This window comes from Trachurus trachurus (genome assembly GCF_905171665.1).
Source record: "Trachurus trachurus genome assembly, chromosome: 3".
NCBI classification, from domain to species: Eukaryota; Metazoa; Chordata; class Actinopteri; order Carangiformes; family Carangidae; genus Trachurus; species Trachurus trachurus.
The window spans coordinates 18,567,372-18,582,355 of NC_139893.1; the positions used below are offsets into that span (position 1 = coordinate 18,567,372).

General features: G+C 42.4%; 1 protein-coding gene across 2 annotated transcripts in view; it reads right to left on the reverse strand.

Moving 5' to 3' along the window:
* Positions 1-2,074: 2,074 nt before the first annotated feature.
* shf (Src homology 2 domain containing F) overlaps positions 2,075-14,984 on the reverse strand; it is a 94,773-nt gene continuing 81,863 nt past the window's right edge. For both annotated transcript variants that reach the window (XM_083969206.1, XM_083969205.1), the window contains 3 exons: positions 13,005-13,179; positions 12,686-12,805; positions 2,075-5,143 (listed from right to left, as the gene is read on the reverse strand). In XM_083969206.1, the coding sequence (XP_083825332.1) occupies positions 4,957-5,143; positions 12,686-12,805; positions 13,005-13,179 (482 nt within the window). In that variant the 3' untranslated portion in view covers positions 2,075-4,956. The remainder of the gene's footprint in view (positions 5,144-12,685; positions 12,806-13,004; positions 13,180-14,984) is intronic.

A 14,984-nucleotide genomic window follows, 5' to 3' on the forward strand; every position in this document is an offset into this window, starting at 1 on the left:
GGTGTAGCTTCTCTGGAGGAGAACAGAGCTGCTGTGGAGGGAGAGAGATCATGCACAAACCACATGGGGAGTTGGAACAGAAACTTAAAATAGCAACTTCACTGCTTGTTTGAAATTGTGGATCTGATTGAGTAAGATGAGATAAAGACATTCAACTACCAAATCTAAAAATAATTTAATGGAGCCCATGCTTTTGTAGAAATGGCTAAATTAAACACAAAAAAAAGTTAAGTAATGTATTTGGTTTCACTCATCACCATGTTAAAATGTTAACTGAACTTTCTTTAGTTGCCTCCACCTCTGTCAGAGCCACAAAGACAAAGGTCTTCTGTGTGAATCGAAGCTCGAGGTGCGTGTGTGACGGCTGCTGCCTGTCATCAAATGGCTCCAGAGGTTGTGAATGTTGAGTGTTTCCTTTCATCATCCTCTCCTCCTGAATGCCTGTCAGTTGTTTGTTGGCAAAAAAAAAAAAAAGCTCCACAGAAACTGTTTTTGTTGTCACAACGCAACAGTTCTGAGACTGATATTAGGGAAAGGGATTGAGGAGTTCACTTGCCTTCAACAGCACTGAATGCTGGAGTCTGAGTAGTTTCACGCACATGAAGGTGTAAACACCACAGGGGGTGTGATAGCCTGCAAAAATCGTTGTGATGCGTATAGTTGAGAAGTAGACTGTCACGGTGGAGAATGGCGCAAATACTGAGAGCTGTGCATTCATACCAACTGTGGCTTTACACTGTATAAAACACTATTATAGCATGGAAAAAAAACAATCAGTTACACATTTTTCTGTTTTTGCTGCTGGAAAAGCATCAATAAGACATAGGTATATCTGTATTTGTCTATGTCTGCTGAGCTACGTAATCAGAAACTAATCATTTGGTACACATAAACAGTGCTCAGCCAGTAATCTTGCAGTTAATGAATTCAAAATAATAATTGAATTGTAAGGTCGTATTCAAAAACAAATATGCAAAATGGATTTTTTAGTAATATATGAATATAGAATTGGCATTTTATAAATATACATTTTTGCTATAATTAGTGGTATGGAGTTCTTCCAGTAAACATAATATTGTTACCACATAAAACCATTGGTTATTACTTGAGGCAAACAATGTCTGTAAATGCCAAGAATCGTATATGATTTACACTTAATTAAACTCACGGCACAGACAAAAATAGGTCACATGCAAACAGTGCGGCTATAAAGTACTCAATTATCAAAAAGGGCTAGAGGTTTGATTACTGGAAGCAGGGAATCAAACTATGAAATATGGACGAGAACTTTTAGCCAGACACATCGCACAAATGCTTCTGGCATGAACAGCAGAGTGAAAATAAGGCCTGTGCTACAAAGTGGATCAATAGAGAGCAAGTGCTGCAGTACTGGCTTGATAATAGCTCCAGCATTCTGTCCTTGACTCAAACAATAGTCGCTCTTCACTATTTATCGAAGGGCTTCACCATGGCAACGGTGAAGATACAGGAAGGGGCTTTGCTCCTAATAAATAATTATGTATTTGCCTTGTTGTGGTGTGTTGACATGGAACAACAAAGAAAATGCTAATCAAAATATTAGATCACACAGTTTGACTCATAAACCCAATTTTATTTAGTTTGAACCTTGATGCCTCTATGTCCCCATACAATACATTCAGTATATACATTTGGCCATGAGGGACTGTACAGAGATATGTTATAGTAGTGCATACATACGTGGCACGAAAATGTACACGAAGGAAACTCATACATGCCACTTTACCACAGTAAAGTGATACACAAGATACACATGGGGCAAGTCAGTGGCTGATGGCTGCTTACACCAGTACACAAATACACTCACACACACCCACACAAACACTGTTTCATGCATGCACATCTAGTGTGTACACACACGCACTTTAAGACACTTCTGAGGGAGGAGAAGGGCTCTTTCAGGTTCTCATAATAGAAAATGGACAAATTTGAGGAGTGTGTCTGCTGATTGCAGCAAATGTCCTCACCCCCTCCGTTCTGACTCCCCCCTTACTCCCCCCTCATCCCTCCATCTCCCCCCTCTGTTTTCCTTTTCTCTTTCAAAGCTAAGGCCTCTCTCTCTCCCTCTCTCTCTCTAGGCAGTGTGGCCATCATACGCAGGCTCTTTCCTACAGTAGAGAAATACTCATGAGCAGCAGTAACTAAATAAAGAGCCTCTACTGTTTGATCTCTTTAACAGGGAACATTTAGAAACATAAAAAGATACATCACACATATAGTTTACTTTGAATTTTGCATCTCTTCTTAGGATATCTTCTTTCAAGGAAAAACATAGGTCCACTGCAACAACATACTATTCCCTACTAAAGCTGTAGAGGATGCCTCATCACAAGAACAGACACCCTCATGTGACATACTGTCATTTCTGTCTGCTCACTTTACCGCACCGACAAAATAAACGTCTGTATACATCCCACTTTCTGCAAGCCACTTATACTGATCAGGTCACACTTATACTGCTGATTCCATTTCTTCCCTGTGGAAATTTTGTACCATCACATGCTAACGTTTGGTGGAGGCACACACTCCAATTGTCTTCTCCTTCGATGTCTGTGGTTTTAAAGTTTGCATAGCGCACAGCAAAGATAAAGTCAAAGCCAAAATTGATCTGACTTTGTATATACAGTGGTCATGCTTGCTGAAGTCAGCTTCTAATTCCAAGTGTCAGTCCTTTTCAGCCAAAGCCACCAACATTTCAGATTTTACTTTGATTTGCTCGTTAAACCACCGACCAACTGAATTTTGCAACTCATACGACTGACAAGAGTTTTCTCTGCACTCACAGTGCGACCATACAAGTATTAGGCACGCTCATTACAGACTCAAATCAGTGCTGTCTTACTGTGACTGGTCAGCAATATTATCTGCTGTGGGCTCAAATATTATTGGGTCTGTTGCAATAAACTGCAGAGAGCAGGCCACAAGGCAGGCATTTCATTCCTGTGAGTTGCTAAATTCAAATGTGGTTGATGAGAAGGCAAGAAGAAAAAGAGAATTAGTGAGTCCTCGGGCTGAATTTTAAGTTCAAGAGAGAGAAAAAAAGGAGCTGACAACCAAAGAGATTCAAGCAGTAACTGTCAGCAGTTTGTACCAGCAGGGTTAAAAACACACAGGGACTGCACACACATTCCCATTTGCACACAAACGACGTGCACATGAACGCGTTGGACACCTGCGTACTCACTCACATTCACACATGTATGCACATCTGGTGAGTAAAGGGTAGATGATAGATTTTACTGCTAAGCGGAAGTATGACAGGTTTGAAGGTAGGCGTTCATTAGCTTCAAACAGGCTGGTCCAAGGAGAATATGCCATCATCTCTCATGTGAGGCTTGACAATCCCGTTGGTCAGGAGAGGACGCCGTGACTCGAGTCCCCGAGTCAGGCTGCTGAGGCGAACGTGCATTTAGCAGAACTTGAAGCAACAAAAATGTTTTTTTTTTTTTTGCAAAGCACCACAGTAAAAGAGGCTGGAGTAGTCGCAAAAACACGATCACATCGGCACAGGACAATGGGCGGCGGGGCCACAGGGCCATCACAAAGGAGTAACACATCAGTTATAATTACCCCAGAATAAATTACAGTCACAGAACAATCGTTAAAAGCAGAACTGGAAATCAGCTGATCTCGTGGACTGATTTGATCCATGCATTATAAGGCATTAACCAAACATCTGTTACTGACATCACACAGTATCATATTAGTGACAATACATACAATTGCTGATCTGGAATTTTTTTTTTCTTCTTTTTATGAAAATGTTTTCATAAAAAAAGAAAAAAAAGAGAGACTTGGATTAAGTGTATTAAAAAAACATATTCTTAAAACCAATGATGCAATTTTAAGGGAATTGGGAATGTCGAAGGGAGGGCAGATCGATGTCTGCAATCCCATTGTACCTATTGATCTGCAGATGGGCGAATGAAATTGATTTTCTGAGGTAGACAATGCAGGCATATTTCATTCTCCCGATGCAAAGCCATTCTAAGCAGGGGTAGCCGGGGTAATTTGGTCCATTTGGACAGGCTCTGGTCTCTAGCCTCAGCCAATTGTACTGTGTCAGATGGGATGACCCATCCATCATGCTCCCCTGCCTGTCTCACCACTATGGTACTTACACTGTCATTGGCATGATACACCCACTCAGTGATGGATAGCAGTCAGCATGCACTATGACAAGATAGAGAGATCAGTCTGCACAGCTCACAGGCCTGTGGTGTAGGGGACACACCATTCATACAAGGCCAGTTTATTCAATATCCTGGCCACTGTACTGGGCCCATGTGGACAATATCCTTTAACACGCCTCATAAAAGTCGCTTCCCTCACACGGCTCTTACAATCTTCAAGTCCCCTTGCAAACAATTACAGTATCAGTAGAGCCTAACCAAACAAGAAAATCAGACAAACTGCTTCACACACAATTGTCATGATGTGCACTCTTAGGTAACAAAAAAAAGGTACAACAAGTTATGATAAAAGGTACACCCAGTGACAAATCTTACAATGTTGTACCTTTCTTTCTTTTTCTTGGAGTGTTAAGTGCTGGGGGAAGTCAGCTCAAGAGTAAATGAAATTATGTTCATCAGCAAGTCAGTCTGTGATGTAATGAAGTGGGTGACTGTCATAAATAAAATAAAATAAAAATAAAATTAAAATAACACAAAATAAAATAAAATAATAAAGTCTTCTGCAAACATCGAGTCTGTAAGTAGGAGATACTATGCAGTCGGCCTTCAAAACAGGTCTGGATTCTGTCGGCCAGTGAGGTGAGTCAGGATCAGCAGTTTGGGAAGCGACTGTGTTGTCTTCTCCTGAGCTGACGAGGCTCTGTCCAGAGGGACGTGGAGACTGGAGCCACAGGGTGGTCCAGTGAGCGCTGCAGGGGCCGATGCCTGCAGGTGACCCATAGCACTATAGTGTCCGAATGGCTACAGGGTAGAGCAGGGACATGTGTTCAGCTCCCTTGATGGGCAGCTTGCGGCTGGAGTAGAAATGGATTATCTCAGGCACGCTGTCAAAAGGGCAGCTGTTCTGGCCCAGGATGTATTTATTCTCCTTTGTCCGCGACAACTTCATGTGCATGAAGCCCTGGCTGCTCCTGGGGACAGAGGGAGGACAAAAGACAGGGACAGAAAACATCTTGTTAGTGCTAGAAAAACAAGATCAGGATGTCACAGATGATAGTTTATGAATTGACGCATGAAGAATGAACACAACTTGTGTAAAACAAAGTGATACAAAACTTGGCAGTACTGTATTTAGTGCTAATGCTAAAATTAGCATCATGGACGTATGACCAGCATTCTAGAGACATCTGTAAACGATTTGTACTAAAGCATTTTAACCCATTAAACAAAGTAAAGCAGCGAGAATGCCAATGTTCGACTATTTCATTGGGTAAGTGAAAATTTTGGCCTACAGTATATACCGCGCCACATGACACGAGATGGTGGCCATCACAGTCATTAGGTGACGTGGCATTATATGTTTGGGTCCTAGGAATTACTAGGATGATGAGCTGATGGCTGGTCTGCATTTTTAATCTATTTTATTCTACTATTTTTCTTCTTTTCTTTTCTTTTGATACCTACAGTACATTTTTTTTGGGGAAAAAGGGGTAGACTACATAAGTTCACTTCTTTTTGCCCTGTTTCATTAAGGAGTTGCATTTTTTGCTGTTGTATGAAACTGAAATTTTCTTTTATTTTCAGTGAATGAAACAAAGGAACAAACTAAACTAAACAGTCATTAGGCATCCACCCTCTGTGGAACTGTGGGTATCTGTGCATTACTTCATGATAAAAGTGGCCGACGATGCCATCCCTAGAGCCATGTCATTACCATGGCTTAATAAAATAATGTATAAAGAGAAAAGTAAGTGAGGGTGGACCTCAATATAGGAGTTGACAGCCACTTTCTCATTTATTCCTTCCGTAGCTGCTCCCTACAGTACGTGACAATGTTATGAAAGCTGGATTACCTCTGATAACTTTAGAGCTGCCTGGGGAGTGGACTAAAAGGCAGGTTGCTTAAGGGTCTGGGTTTCACATCCACAGCATAAGGATATTGCTAATGAACCCCCAGGATGAATCACTTAAGCTACAGAAATAAACGCACAGCAAATTAAAAGCTCCCAGTGTGTTTCTAGGAGCCTTCGATCAATACCTTTTACACCTTGCCAGTAATCTTAAGCCTTAGAATTGAAAATGACGATGGGGGAGGTTGGTTAAGTGATGCAACAGTAAGCTTAAGCAAGGGGGTGATACAAAACTAATGGCCCCTAAATCCTGCAATAAATATAATAATAATTTTGATTGTTTCTCTTCACAAAATACATTAGCATAATAGCTTTTTCAATCAGCAGCGAATGCTTCTATCTATGATTTCTCCAGGCTCAGACACTATGCACTTGCTTGCTATAAGTGGACATGTTGGCCTGTCCTCAACATAATGTGCATCAGCTCACTAGACTTTGTTTTTTCCTTTATCTGAAATAAAACTCTGACTGCCGAAATGAAAAACCCCGTCTGTGACAAGTAAACATGACAGCTGTGAACACTCTGACCTGCGAGACTGGGGCGGCCTTATCTGCAACTTTGCATTTCTTTTATGATGTAGAGAAACAGGCTTGTGTGCATGCAGGGTAAGTGTGGACAAGGTGTTAGTGAGAAGAGATACTTTATCAACAAACCTACAGAAGGTTCAGGGAACATTTACATGACAGTGACATACAGTAAGAGCGCAGTTTGGTTTTGGTAAGATGAGCCCATTTGTATTTGCTTCTAATATTGTATTATTATATGGCTCTGTGAATAGCTACATAGACAAACCAAAGCAATAACTGCTTTTGAGGTCATTGAATATATATTCTCACTGTAAATATATGTATGTTTTTCAAATGAGGCCATTATCTTTGACGCACAGGAGTAAGAACTGGGCTGTAGGCACCTTGAATATGAGGCAAGTCCATTCTTTACTTATCTCATAATTGCATGTGTAAAGCCTGCGGATGTGTTCTCTGCCTGACGTGCAGAGAGAGACACTGGAGCGGGGTGGGTGGGCAAAGAATGTACAGGGTTCAATTAAGGGTCATCCATCAAGAGGAAGAACATATTTAAAGCAATGCATGAGATAGCTATGTGATTATGCTTTATCTCAATAGATGAGTCCAATCCCTTTAATATTACTGTGATTGAAATTATTATTATTACAGGCGCAGTGTGAAGCTGTGGGGCTCTACAGTATGCACTGTGAATGGCAGATGATGGAAAATATTTCACATATTTCAAACACCTCACAGCTAATGTTTTTTTTTCTTCTTCCTGGTGAGCTGGGGTAAAAGGCTGCAGGCTGAAGTAAACACAACTATCAGACTTCTCCATTACCGAGCCTCCGGCCACAATATATGAGCATGACATTAACAAGTTCATCATGATTGGAGGAAGAGCAGGACAGATTTCCCTTGCCACAGGTCTGTACAGTTCTACCATTCTGCATGTGGTGCCAGGAGAGCTAAAAAAAGAAGAAAAAAAAGAAAAGAAACTCCCCGCTAAGTGCTTTTGATGAATCTTCATGCAGAGAACTGGAAGACAGGTGTCAGGTTACACAGAGCCACACTTAAAAAGGCAAACACATCAATAGCATCATTTTTAGATCCCCAACTGATTTTCCAGTCGTTGTTCAGGGTGGCTTATCATGTTACAGTCCTGCAGAGATAGAAACCAGGACAACAGAGCAATACTGATAAAATGAATATGGGGCTATTTGTGAGAAGACAGGCCTTTGTGGTGTTATCATATCACTGTGTTTGTGGGCTTCTATTGTCTAATCAGGATTAATCTCACAGGGGAGGTCTGCTGTCCTGTCTGTTGAGGTCTATGACTTTGATTTGAACCCCATAGACCTCAAAACAGGAACAGGCCGACAGCAATCACCGCTTATCTCCACCTGTGACATATTGGATTGCTTCATGAATGATGTTCTCAGTGTTATGAATCTATTGCATTAGGAAAAAAAGGCAAAGTCATCTGCCAAAAGATAATGATCCCTGGCAGTAGCAATGACCTTTTAAGCATTACTGGGCATCAGATATCCTGCGTGCCCATTATTTCATATGAGGACAAATTGAATGAGCCAATCCAGGATGATCCTACCCATTCTGTGTGACACAGCTGATGGAAACCGATACAGTAGGTGGTATGAAGCAGGCTGGGAACTTTACAAAACAAAATCTGTCATCCAAGCTGATTAAAGACCCCCTCCCATGAAAATCGTGTTTTTCGTGCTTTTCACATGTTCCTGTGGCATTTTTCTTGTGTTAGAGGACATATCAGCAGAAAAGGAAGTGCAAAATTGCATTTCTGAGTTTTTCTGCCTTCAAATTGCTGTGAACCAATGGCAGACGCAAACTGGCCATTTCAGGGAGACTGGAGCTGACGTGTCACAGCTCCAGGGGAGGGCACTAGTGCTACAAGCTCCCGCCCCGCTCTGCATCTGGCTCAGAGGTTAAAGGGTACAACAGGTATAGCTCACCTGGTAGAGCAGCTTGCACCGTGAGCAAGGACTATGTTCCAGTCTGGGATCGAATCCCAGTGTGCAGTTTTACGCTAAACGCGCTGAATCTGTAATTGTACAATGTCCAGCTGTCAGCGTGCGAGAAGGTGGCTGGGCGGGTGCAGAGCAGCGCAGTCTCCGTCCACCCTCCAGAGGTGCATTGCTAATGTGCATTGCTAATGAGCTGGTTTTAAAATGACCAAAAAGGGTCGCGGGAGTGGGACTTTAAGCTCATCTGCGTTTCAATCTTTTCTAATCTTTTGTGTCTATCTGTGATAATAATATTCATAAAAAAAAATACATAACAAAGGCATGAGGCTTGTTTGAAAGATTAGTAATTTCTGATAGAAAGACTTTTTGGTTTCTTTTTTAAAGCAGATATCACTGGCACGGCCGTTTCGGCTAATGCTGCGTTCAAGGCAGGCTTTTGAAACCGTAAGTTACAGCTTCAAGTCACAACTACGACTTGGTAGCGTTCCAGGTAACCCGTAGCTCGTGTTTTTACCATCCTGTTGTCTGTGAAAGTTCCCTATAACGGCCACTCGTAACTTCCGACCCGTGAACTCGTACCAGATGGAACTGGTATGACTTCACAGGAAGGAAAAACACAAAGTACGAGTTTCCTTGAACGCACCATGAGTTAGCAGCCCCCGCCCTTGTCAGGCATCAATTGGTCCTCGTGCTACGTCACCACATTCACGCGCATCCCTTGGCTGCACACACAGCCCTTCATGCCGTTCTCTCTTCTCATTGGATAACACTTGTATCCCACAAGGAAAATTTTCCCCTCGGGTTACAGCAGAGCAGAGTGACGGAGAGACTCGTGTTTAGGCTGAAATACTTCATGTAAGTGATTGCTGACGGAAAATAGGACTATTTAGGACTTATATTAACAAAAACATTCCACTGATATCTGCTTTAAAATGGTTATTTGTTTGCCTTTAGCTTTGCTCTGCCATCAAACTGTTTCTGTTGGAGAGATTTTCTTCTTTCGCTGACAATTTATCTGCTCAGCCAGTGGAAACACGCTGTGCAGGGCTCTCTCACGAGGGAAGGACACTGTGCTCTGACAGGCTTGTAAAGATTTTAATATGTTTCAAACACCTAAAATGTGTCTCCGCACAGAAAGAAAACAAAAAAGAGATAAGGAGGGGAGGGAGGGGAGGGTGGCGGGGGGCGAGGTGAAGAGAAAAAAGAGGTTAGGAGGGCACAACAGACAGAAAATGCTTTCTGTCAGGCCAGAATGCTCCTGAAGCTGGAGGTCCCAGCAACGTCTGTCTTTATCAATAATGCAATACACATAGGTGCCACCTCATGGCCTTATACATTTTTCAGCAAACTCAGACATGGAGGATCTTCACCTTGGGTTTGCACTCATTTTCAGTGGCAGCAGGGGAGGCGTGTGAGCGGGCTGAACTCAGAATCACCTGCTCCTGTAGCGTGGCGACACCTGTCATTCCCACAAATTGTTTTCTAGGGTCAGCGGCAAACGCATGAAACGTGATATAGACATCAACGTCAACAGACAGTAGTATTTGCCTAATTTTATAGGCAGAAACAGAATGTGACTCTGATTTGAAATGTAATTTATTCATTTGTAAATGAATTCCAGTAAACTTGAAAGTGAATGTAAAATGAAACTGAAGTCTCAGCTTAGTTATTCAGCTCATAAATACAATCAGTTGTGAGCAATTTTCCATGAAATGAAAATATAAAGAAAAACACTGTTTAACTTGTTGCATAGCAAAGAACTACATTGGCCTTGATGACAAGATTCTATTAGTTCCTTGCAAGCTCCTTCCTTCACAACTTTGCCATCTCCAAAGCTGACCCCATCGACTGCAGGAACAGTAGGGGGAAGCTCCAGGCTGCAGATTGGTTAGAGCCTCCCTGAATCCCATTCTGCTTTAGGCCACAAAAACCTTTATGATGGACCTGGAGTCAACTACCTGGCAAATGGGGTGTGGAGTACCTCTGCTGTTTAGCAGTCCAAGCCATCTTATGCTACAGGCCCCGCTGTGTCACAGAGATGAAACACCTCTGCTGTACCGAAAGTAATACAGTGTTCTCAGCATGGCTTTTTAAAACTCTTCTACCACTCAGTGTGACAAACAACCATTACGGGTGCCACTGAAATCATCTCGCAACTTGCTTTTAGTCTCTCCCAAAATCACTGCCTTTAGGTCAGAGAGGCGTGGCAACAAGATGGTAAAGCTCAGATAAAGCTTTTCTGACCTTTCCAACTGAATCACCCATTAGCGAAACACTTTATTGCACTCCCCTTTTAGCTGATAATGTAAGGCAGCTCATTATTGAGGGTCAGATGGGCAGCCGTGGGATGTGATTTAGTGTAAATACAAAAAATGTTAGTGTGGCTATTACTGAAGCATTTTTAAGCTCCTCGCACTAAATCAAATTAAACTTTTATTGAAGATATTGCCTGGCTGATTTCAGAATATATAAATAAAATATTCAGCACTCTTCCAAAGCCTCCTGGTCTTTCTTAAAACAACAACAACGAAACAAATGTATTCAATTAATTCAACAATCGGCAATTTCATTTGAGGAGCTAAAAACTCAGCATCGGGTACATTTATTTTCACCAAAATAGATGGACTGATTCATCTTCTTTAACTCAAAATATATATCATTATAGGTGTGTGCTCATTGTATTATTCATGATACACAATCAATATAAACTCCTCTGTGTTGCCTTCAGGTCAAATGCAATGCAATAAAAAGGTTGCATATTTATACTGCTCTCATATCTGTTTTTAGTCTTGTATTATTTAGGTTCAATATAGGGATCTACAGTAGTATATATTGATTATCTCTTACTGTAACTGTGCGAATGTTGTACCCATGGTTGGACTGTGAGTATCTGTGTGGTGTGATGTGTGAAATGTGGGTGTTGGAGGTATTTAGTACTCAACTAGTGAGACAGGGTTAGGGATTTTTGTTTGTTTGTTTGGTATCAGTAATAGCCAGTAGATGATCTACTGACCAGCGGTTAGGAAGTCACGCTTTTAGCCGATCAGTAAGACGGGAGAAAGAAACAGTCAAACGAGCCTAAGCAGATGATCAGTTGCTCACATGGGAAGTAAGACAGACAGTCAGCAAGCATGAAGTGAATTGGAGCAATGAAAAGTGTTGTCTCACTGCCAAGACATGTAAGCCTTCAGCTAGATGTGTTCTGCTGTAATAACAAAGGCTAATCAATGTCTCTCAGCATATTATAGTTTAATCTCATCTGAAGGTCGTTACAGAACGGGGGAGATTTCTCTAAATGTCACATTGTTGAGCCTGTCTCGTAATGTAAAATGGACTTAATATAAAGTCAAGCGAAAAGAGCATTCGTCTACAAGGATACTAAGAATTTATAATAACAGAGAACTGTAGATTCACAGTCCGTTGTGGCAATTCTTCAGACAGCAACACATTTCTGGATGACAGTGTTGCCATGGCGCTTGATCCTGACAGCTGGGAGAGGTGAAAAATCATCAAACCAAACCAACCAAAGCTTTACGGCTCCTATCAAAAGAATGGGATGTGACCGCACTGTGGGCCTTCACGCCAAACTAACCTCTACCAAATGTCAGACAGGACTAAACCAATCACAGTGGCGCCTTTGAACTCTCTGCAGGGTGTGACACAGATCGGGGGGGGGGGGCTGATGAAGGGCACCATTAACTGAGTTGAGAAAATCAAGGAGCTGACGATGTCACAGGGGTTACCAGGGGGAGGTGGAGGACAAGGGGACAGGCGGGATGTAGGTGGGAGACAGAGGTCTGAGAGGTGAAGTTAATTACCATACTGAAAAGGCGGAGTCAGCACACTGTTGGGGCGCAGGTATACAAGGACCTTTACAAGTCAGACTTTCCATTTGTCCACCACTAAGCATGTGTAGCTGCTCTGACACTTGTTTTCTGTCTTCTGTGGACAAAGAGACTCTTCATTTTGTTAAACTCTCTGATACCTCGGGCTAAATTGTGTGGAGATCCTGCGATTTCTCCCCGACACAGATGTCATGTGCGCTTGTGTGTGTCTACCGCAACAACGCGATATGTCATGAGGTTGCCGTCCTTACTTGAGGGAGAGGGAGTAGTCGTTCTTGCTAGTCTCGCTGTTTCTCACCAGGTAGCTGGCCTCCTTACACAGCCTGAGCAGAGACTCTGCATCCGTTCGACTGATCGCTCCATGGTACCAGCTGCAGGACACGGAGACAGTCGGCGTTACAGAGGAATGGTAGGAACAAGCAGAAAACACAACACAGGAAATCAAACAACAAGGGTTGAACCTCGCTCAAGAAACACAAAACAAAAACATGAACAAAAGGGCAGAAGTGGTGGATCTGAATTAATAAAAACATTCCAGTCATAACAAAACAACAGCAAGAGCTGACTCACAACTGGCTTTCCAGAGGCATGCTGGGGTCAATACGCTCCCCGAGAGAGGAGCTGCAGTGGTCTAGTGACGTCATTTTGGTGTTGACCAGACAGCCGCTGGAGTGTCGCTGCAGGGGGCGAGTCTTCCCGTCCTTTGTAGGAGACATTCGAGACTTCTCAACACCATCAAACTGAACTGTAATAAAAAAGGAAAATACAACCATTGAAAGACTTTATTCTGAAAGGATATGTATGATAATAAAACTACAACATGAATAATAACATTCAGGTTAAGGTCACTTGAAAATGCTTGTGTGCTTTAACAGGAAGTGGACGTTTGTAAAAAGTTAAGACGTAACCATCTGGTAAATGTTACTACTACTGAACTATGTATATCAGTGCAGTGTGTATGAACTGAAATTCCAGGGGTTGTTTTCACACACCCCCCCCCCCCCCCCCCCCCCCCCCCCCCACACACACACACACACAGTCACTTTGTGTAACTCATCCAACTGATGGACATGTTCACACAATGGAGGAGGCATAAATCAAACACCGCACCCCCCAACTGTGTACACATTCCAGTGAGAGAAAATACACACAGATGCAAACTTCCTCCAAACCATTCAAACAATAACCTGTCTGTAAATACAGCCATATACTACTACTACAGTGTATTTCACTCTTTAAGAACACAGATATACATAATCATACAAGCGAACAGCACCTGAAAATGTTGTATGTACAAACACAGAGAGTCACACGCACACAGAAATCCCACACATGAAACGCTGCAAGTTAAACATTAAACTGGCTTTTCAAAAATTCTCACGGTTAACTGTGGACATGAACAGCTCTCTTGGCAGCTTCACAGGGAAGTGTTGGAAGGCATGTGGGGGCTGGAGGTGACCTGTGCTCATGACATGACTGGCGAAGGTCACTGGGCAAATTCACAGCCAATCAGCAGACATGGGGTTGGGGAGGTCCCTTTACGTTTATTTGCAAAAGCTAACATGAGAACAAAAGAGAAGATAGTATTTATGAGGACAAGTGAAAGTGTATTTGCACGTCTAGCAGGGGGGGTGTTGAAGGCCCAGAGAATGAGAATCTCAACACTGGAGGTTATGGTCGTCTCTGTGTGTGTGTGTGTACATGTGTGTTTTAACCATTTTTTTCCCTCAAATATCCATCGCTGTAATTGATGTCAGAGCACCTCTGGTGTTGGAAAGACCTGCTGACATGCTTCTAAAGCAATAATGGAGTCCTGGGTTCTTATATCGGCAGCACGACGAGCTTTAGCTGGAGATTGTTTGGCGCTTTATGGCTTAAGATCAACATATCAAAGCTGGGCCTTTGATTGTACTACTACTACTAGTGTAGTAGTTAGTGTAGTATGAGGCTCTTCCTTTGCAGCTCTCTGTCACTAATGGCCACTCTTGCGTCTAGCGTTTAATTACCCTGCCTGAACATGGCAGCTTCTGTTCAGACAGACAGGCACTGTGATCTTCACAACATGTTGATGTACTGTAGATGGGTCCTACAATTGTCTAGACTCTGCATTTCAGTCAGAGGATTGCATTACATTTTGTGAGCTTGCCAAGTGTTCACTCTGAGTGGAGGGGCTGACAGCATCAATCCATCAATTAAGGCTACAAGAGACAACAGCGAGTCAACAAATTTCATTGAGCTTGTGAGGCTAAATGGAAGAACACCTGATCTTCAGTAGAAACTGTAACTGTAACTGTGAGACTGTTAACATGTAGCGGTGGTGAACCCTGAGATCTTGGTATCAGAGATGAACCCTTTTACTTGTTAATAAGTGTCTTTAAACTGTTGTACTAAGACTTGTACTTGAGAAAAGGGTTATAATGCTTCTTCCAACACATCATGTACCTGTGAGAGACCATGGCCCAACTGCAGATAAAGATGCTGAGACACAAAGCTGCTGTTCCGGCTCCATCCACCAGGGGCTCCCCTTCCCCTCCGCACTTAAATCCAAGT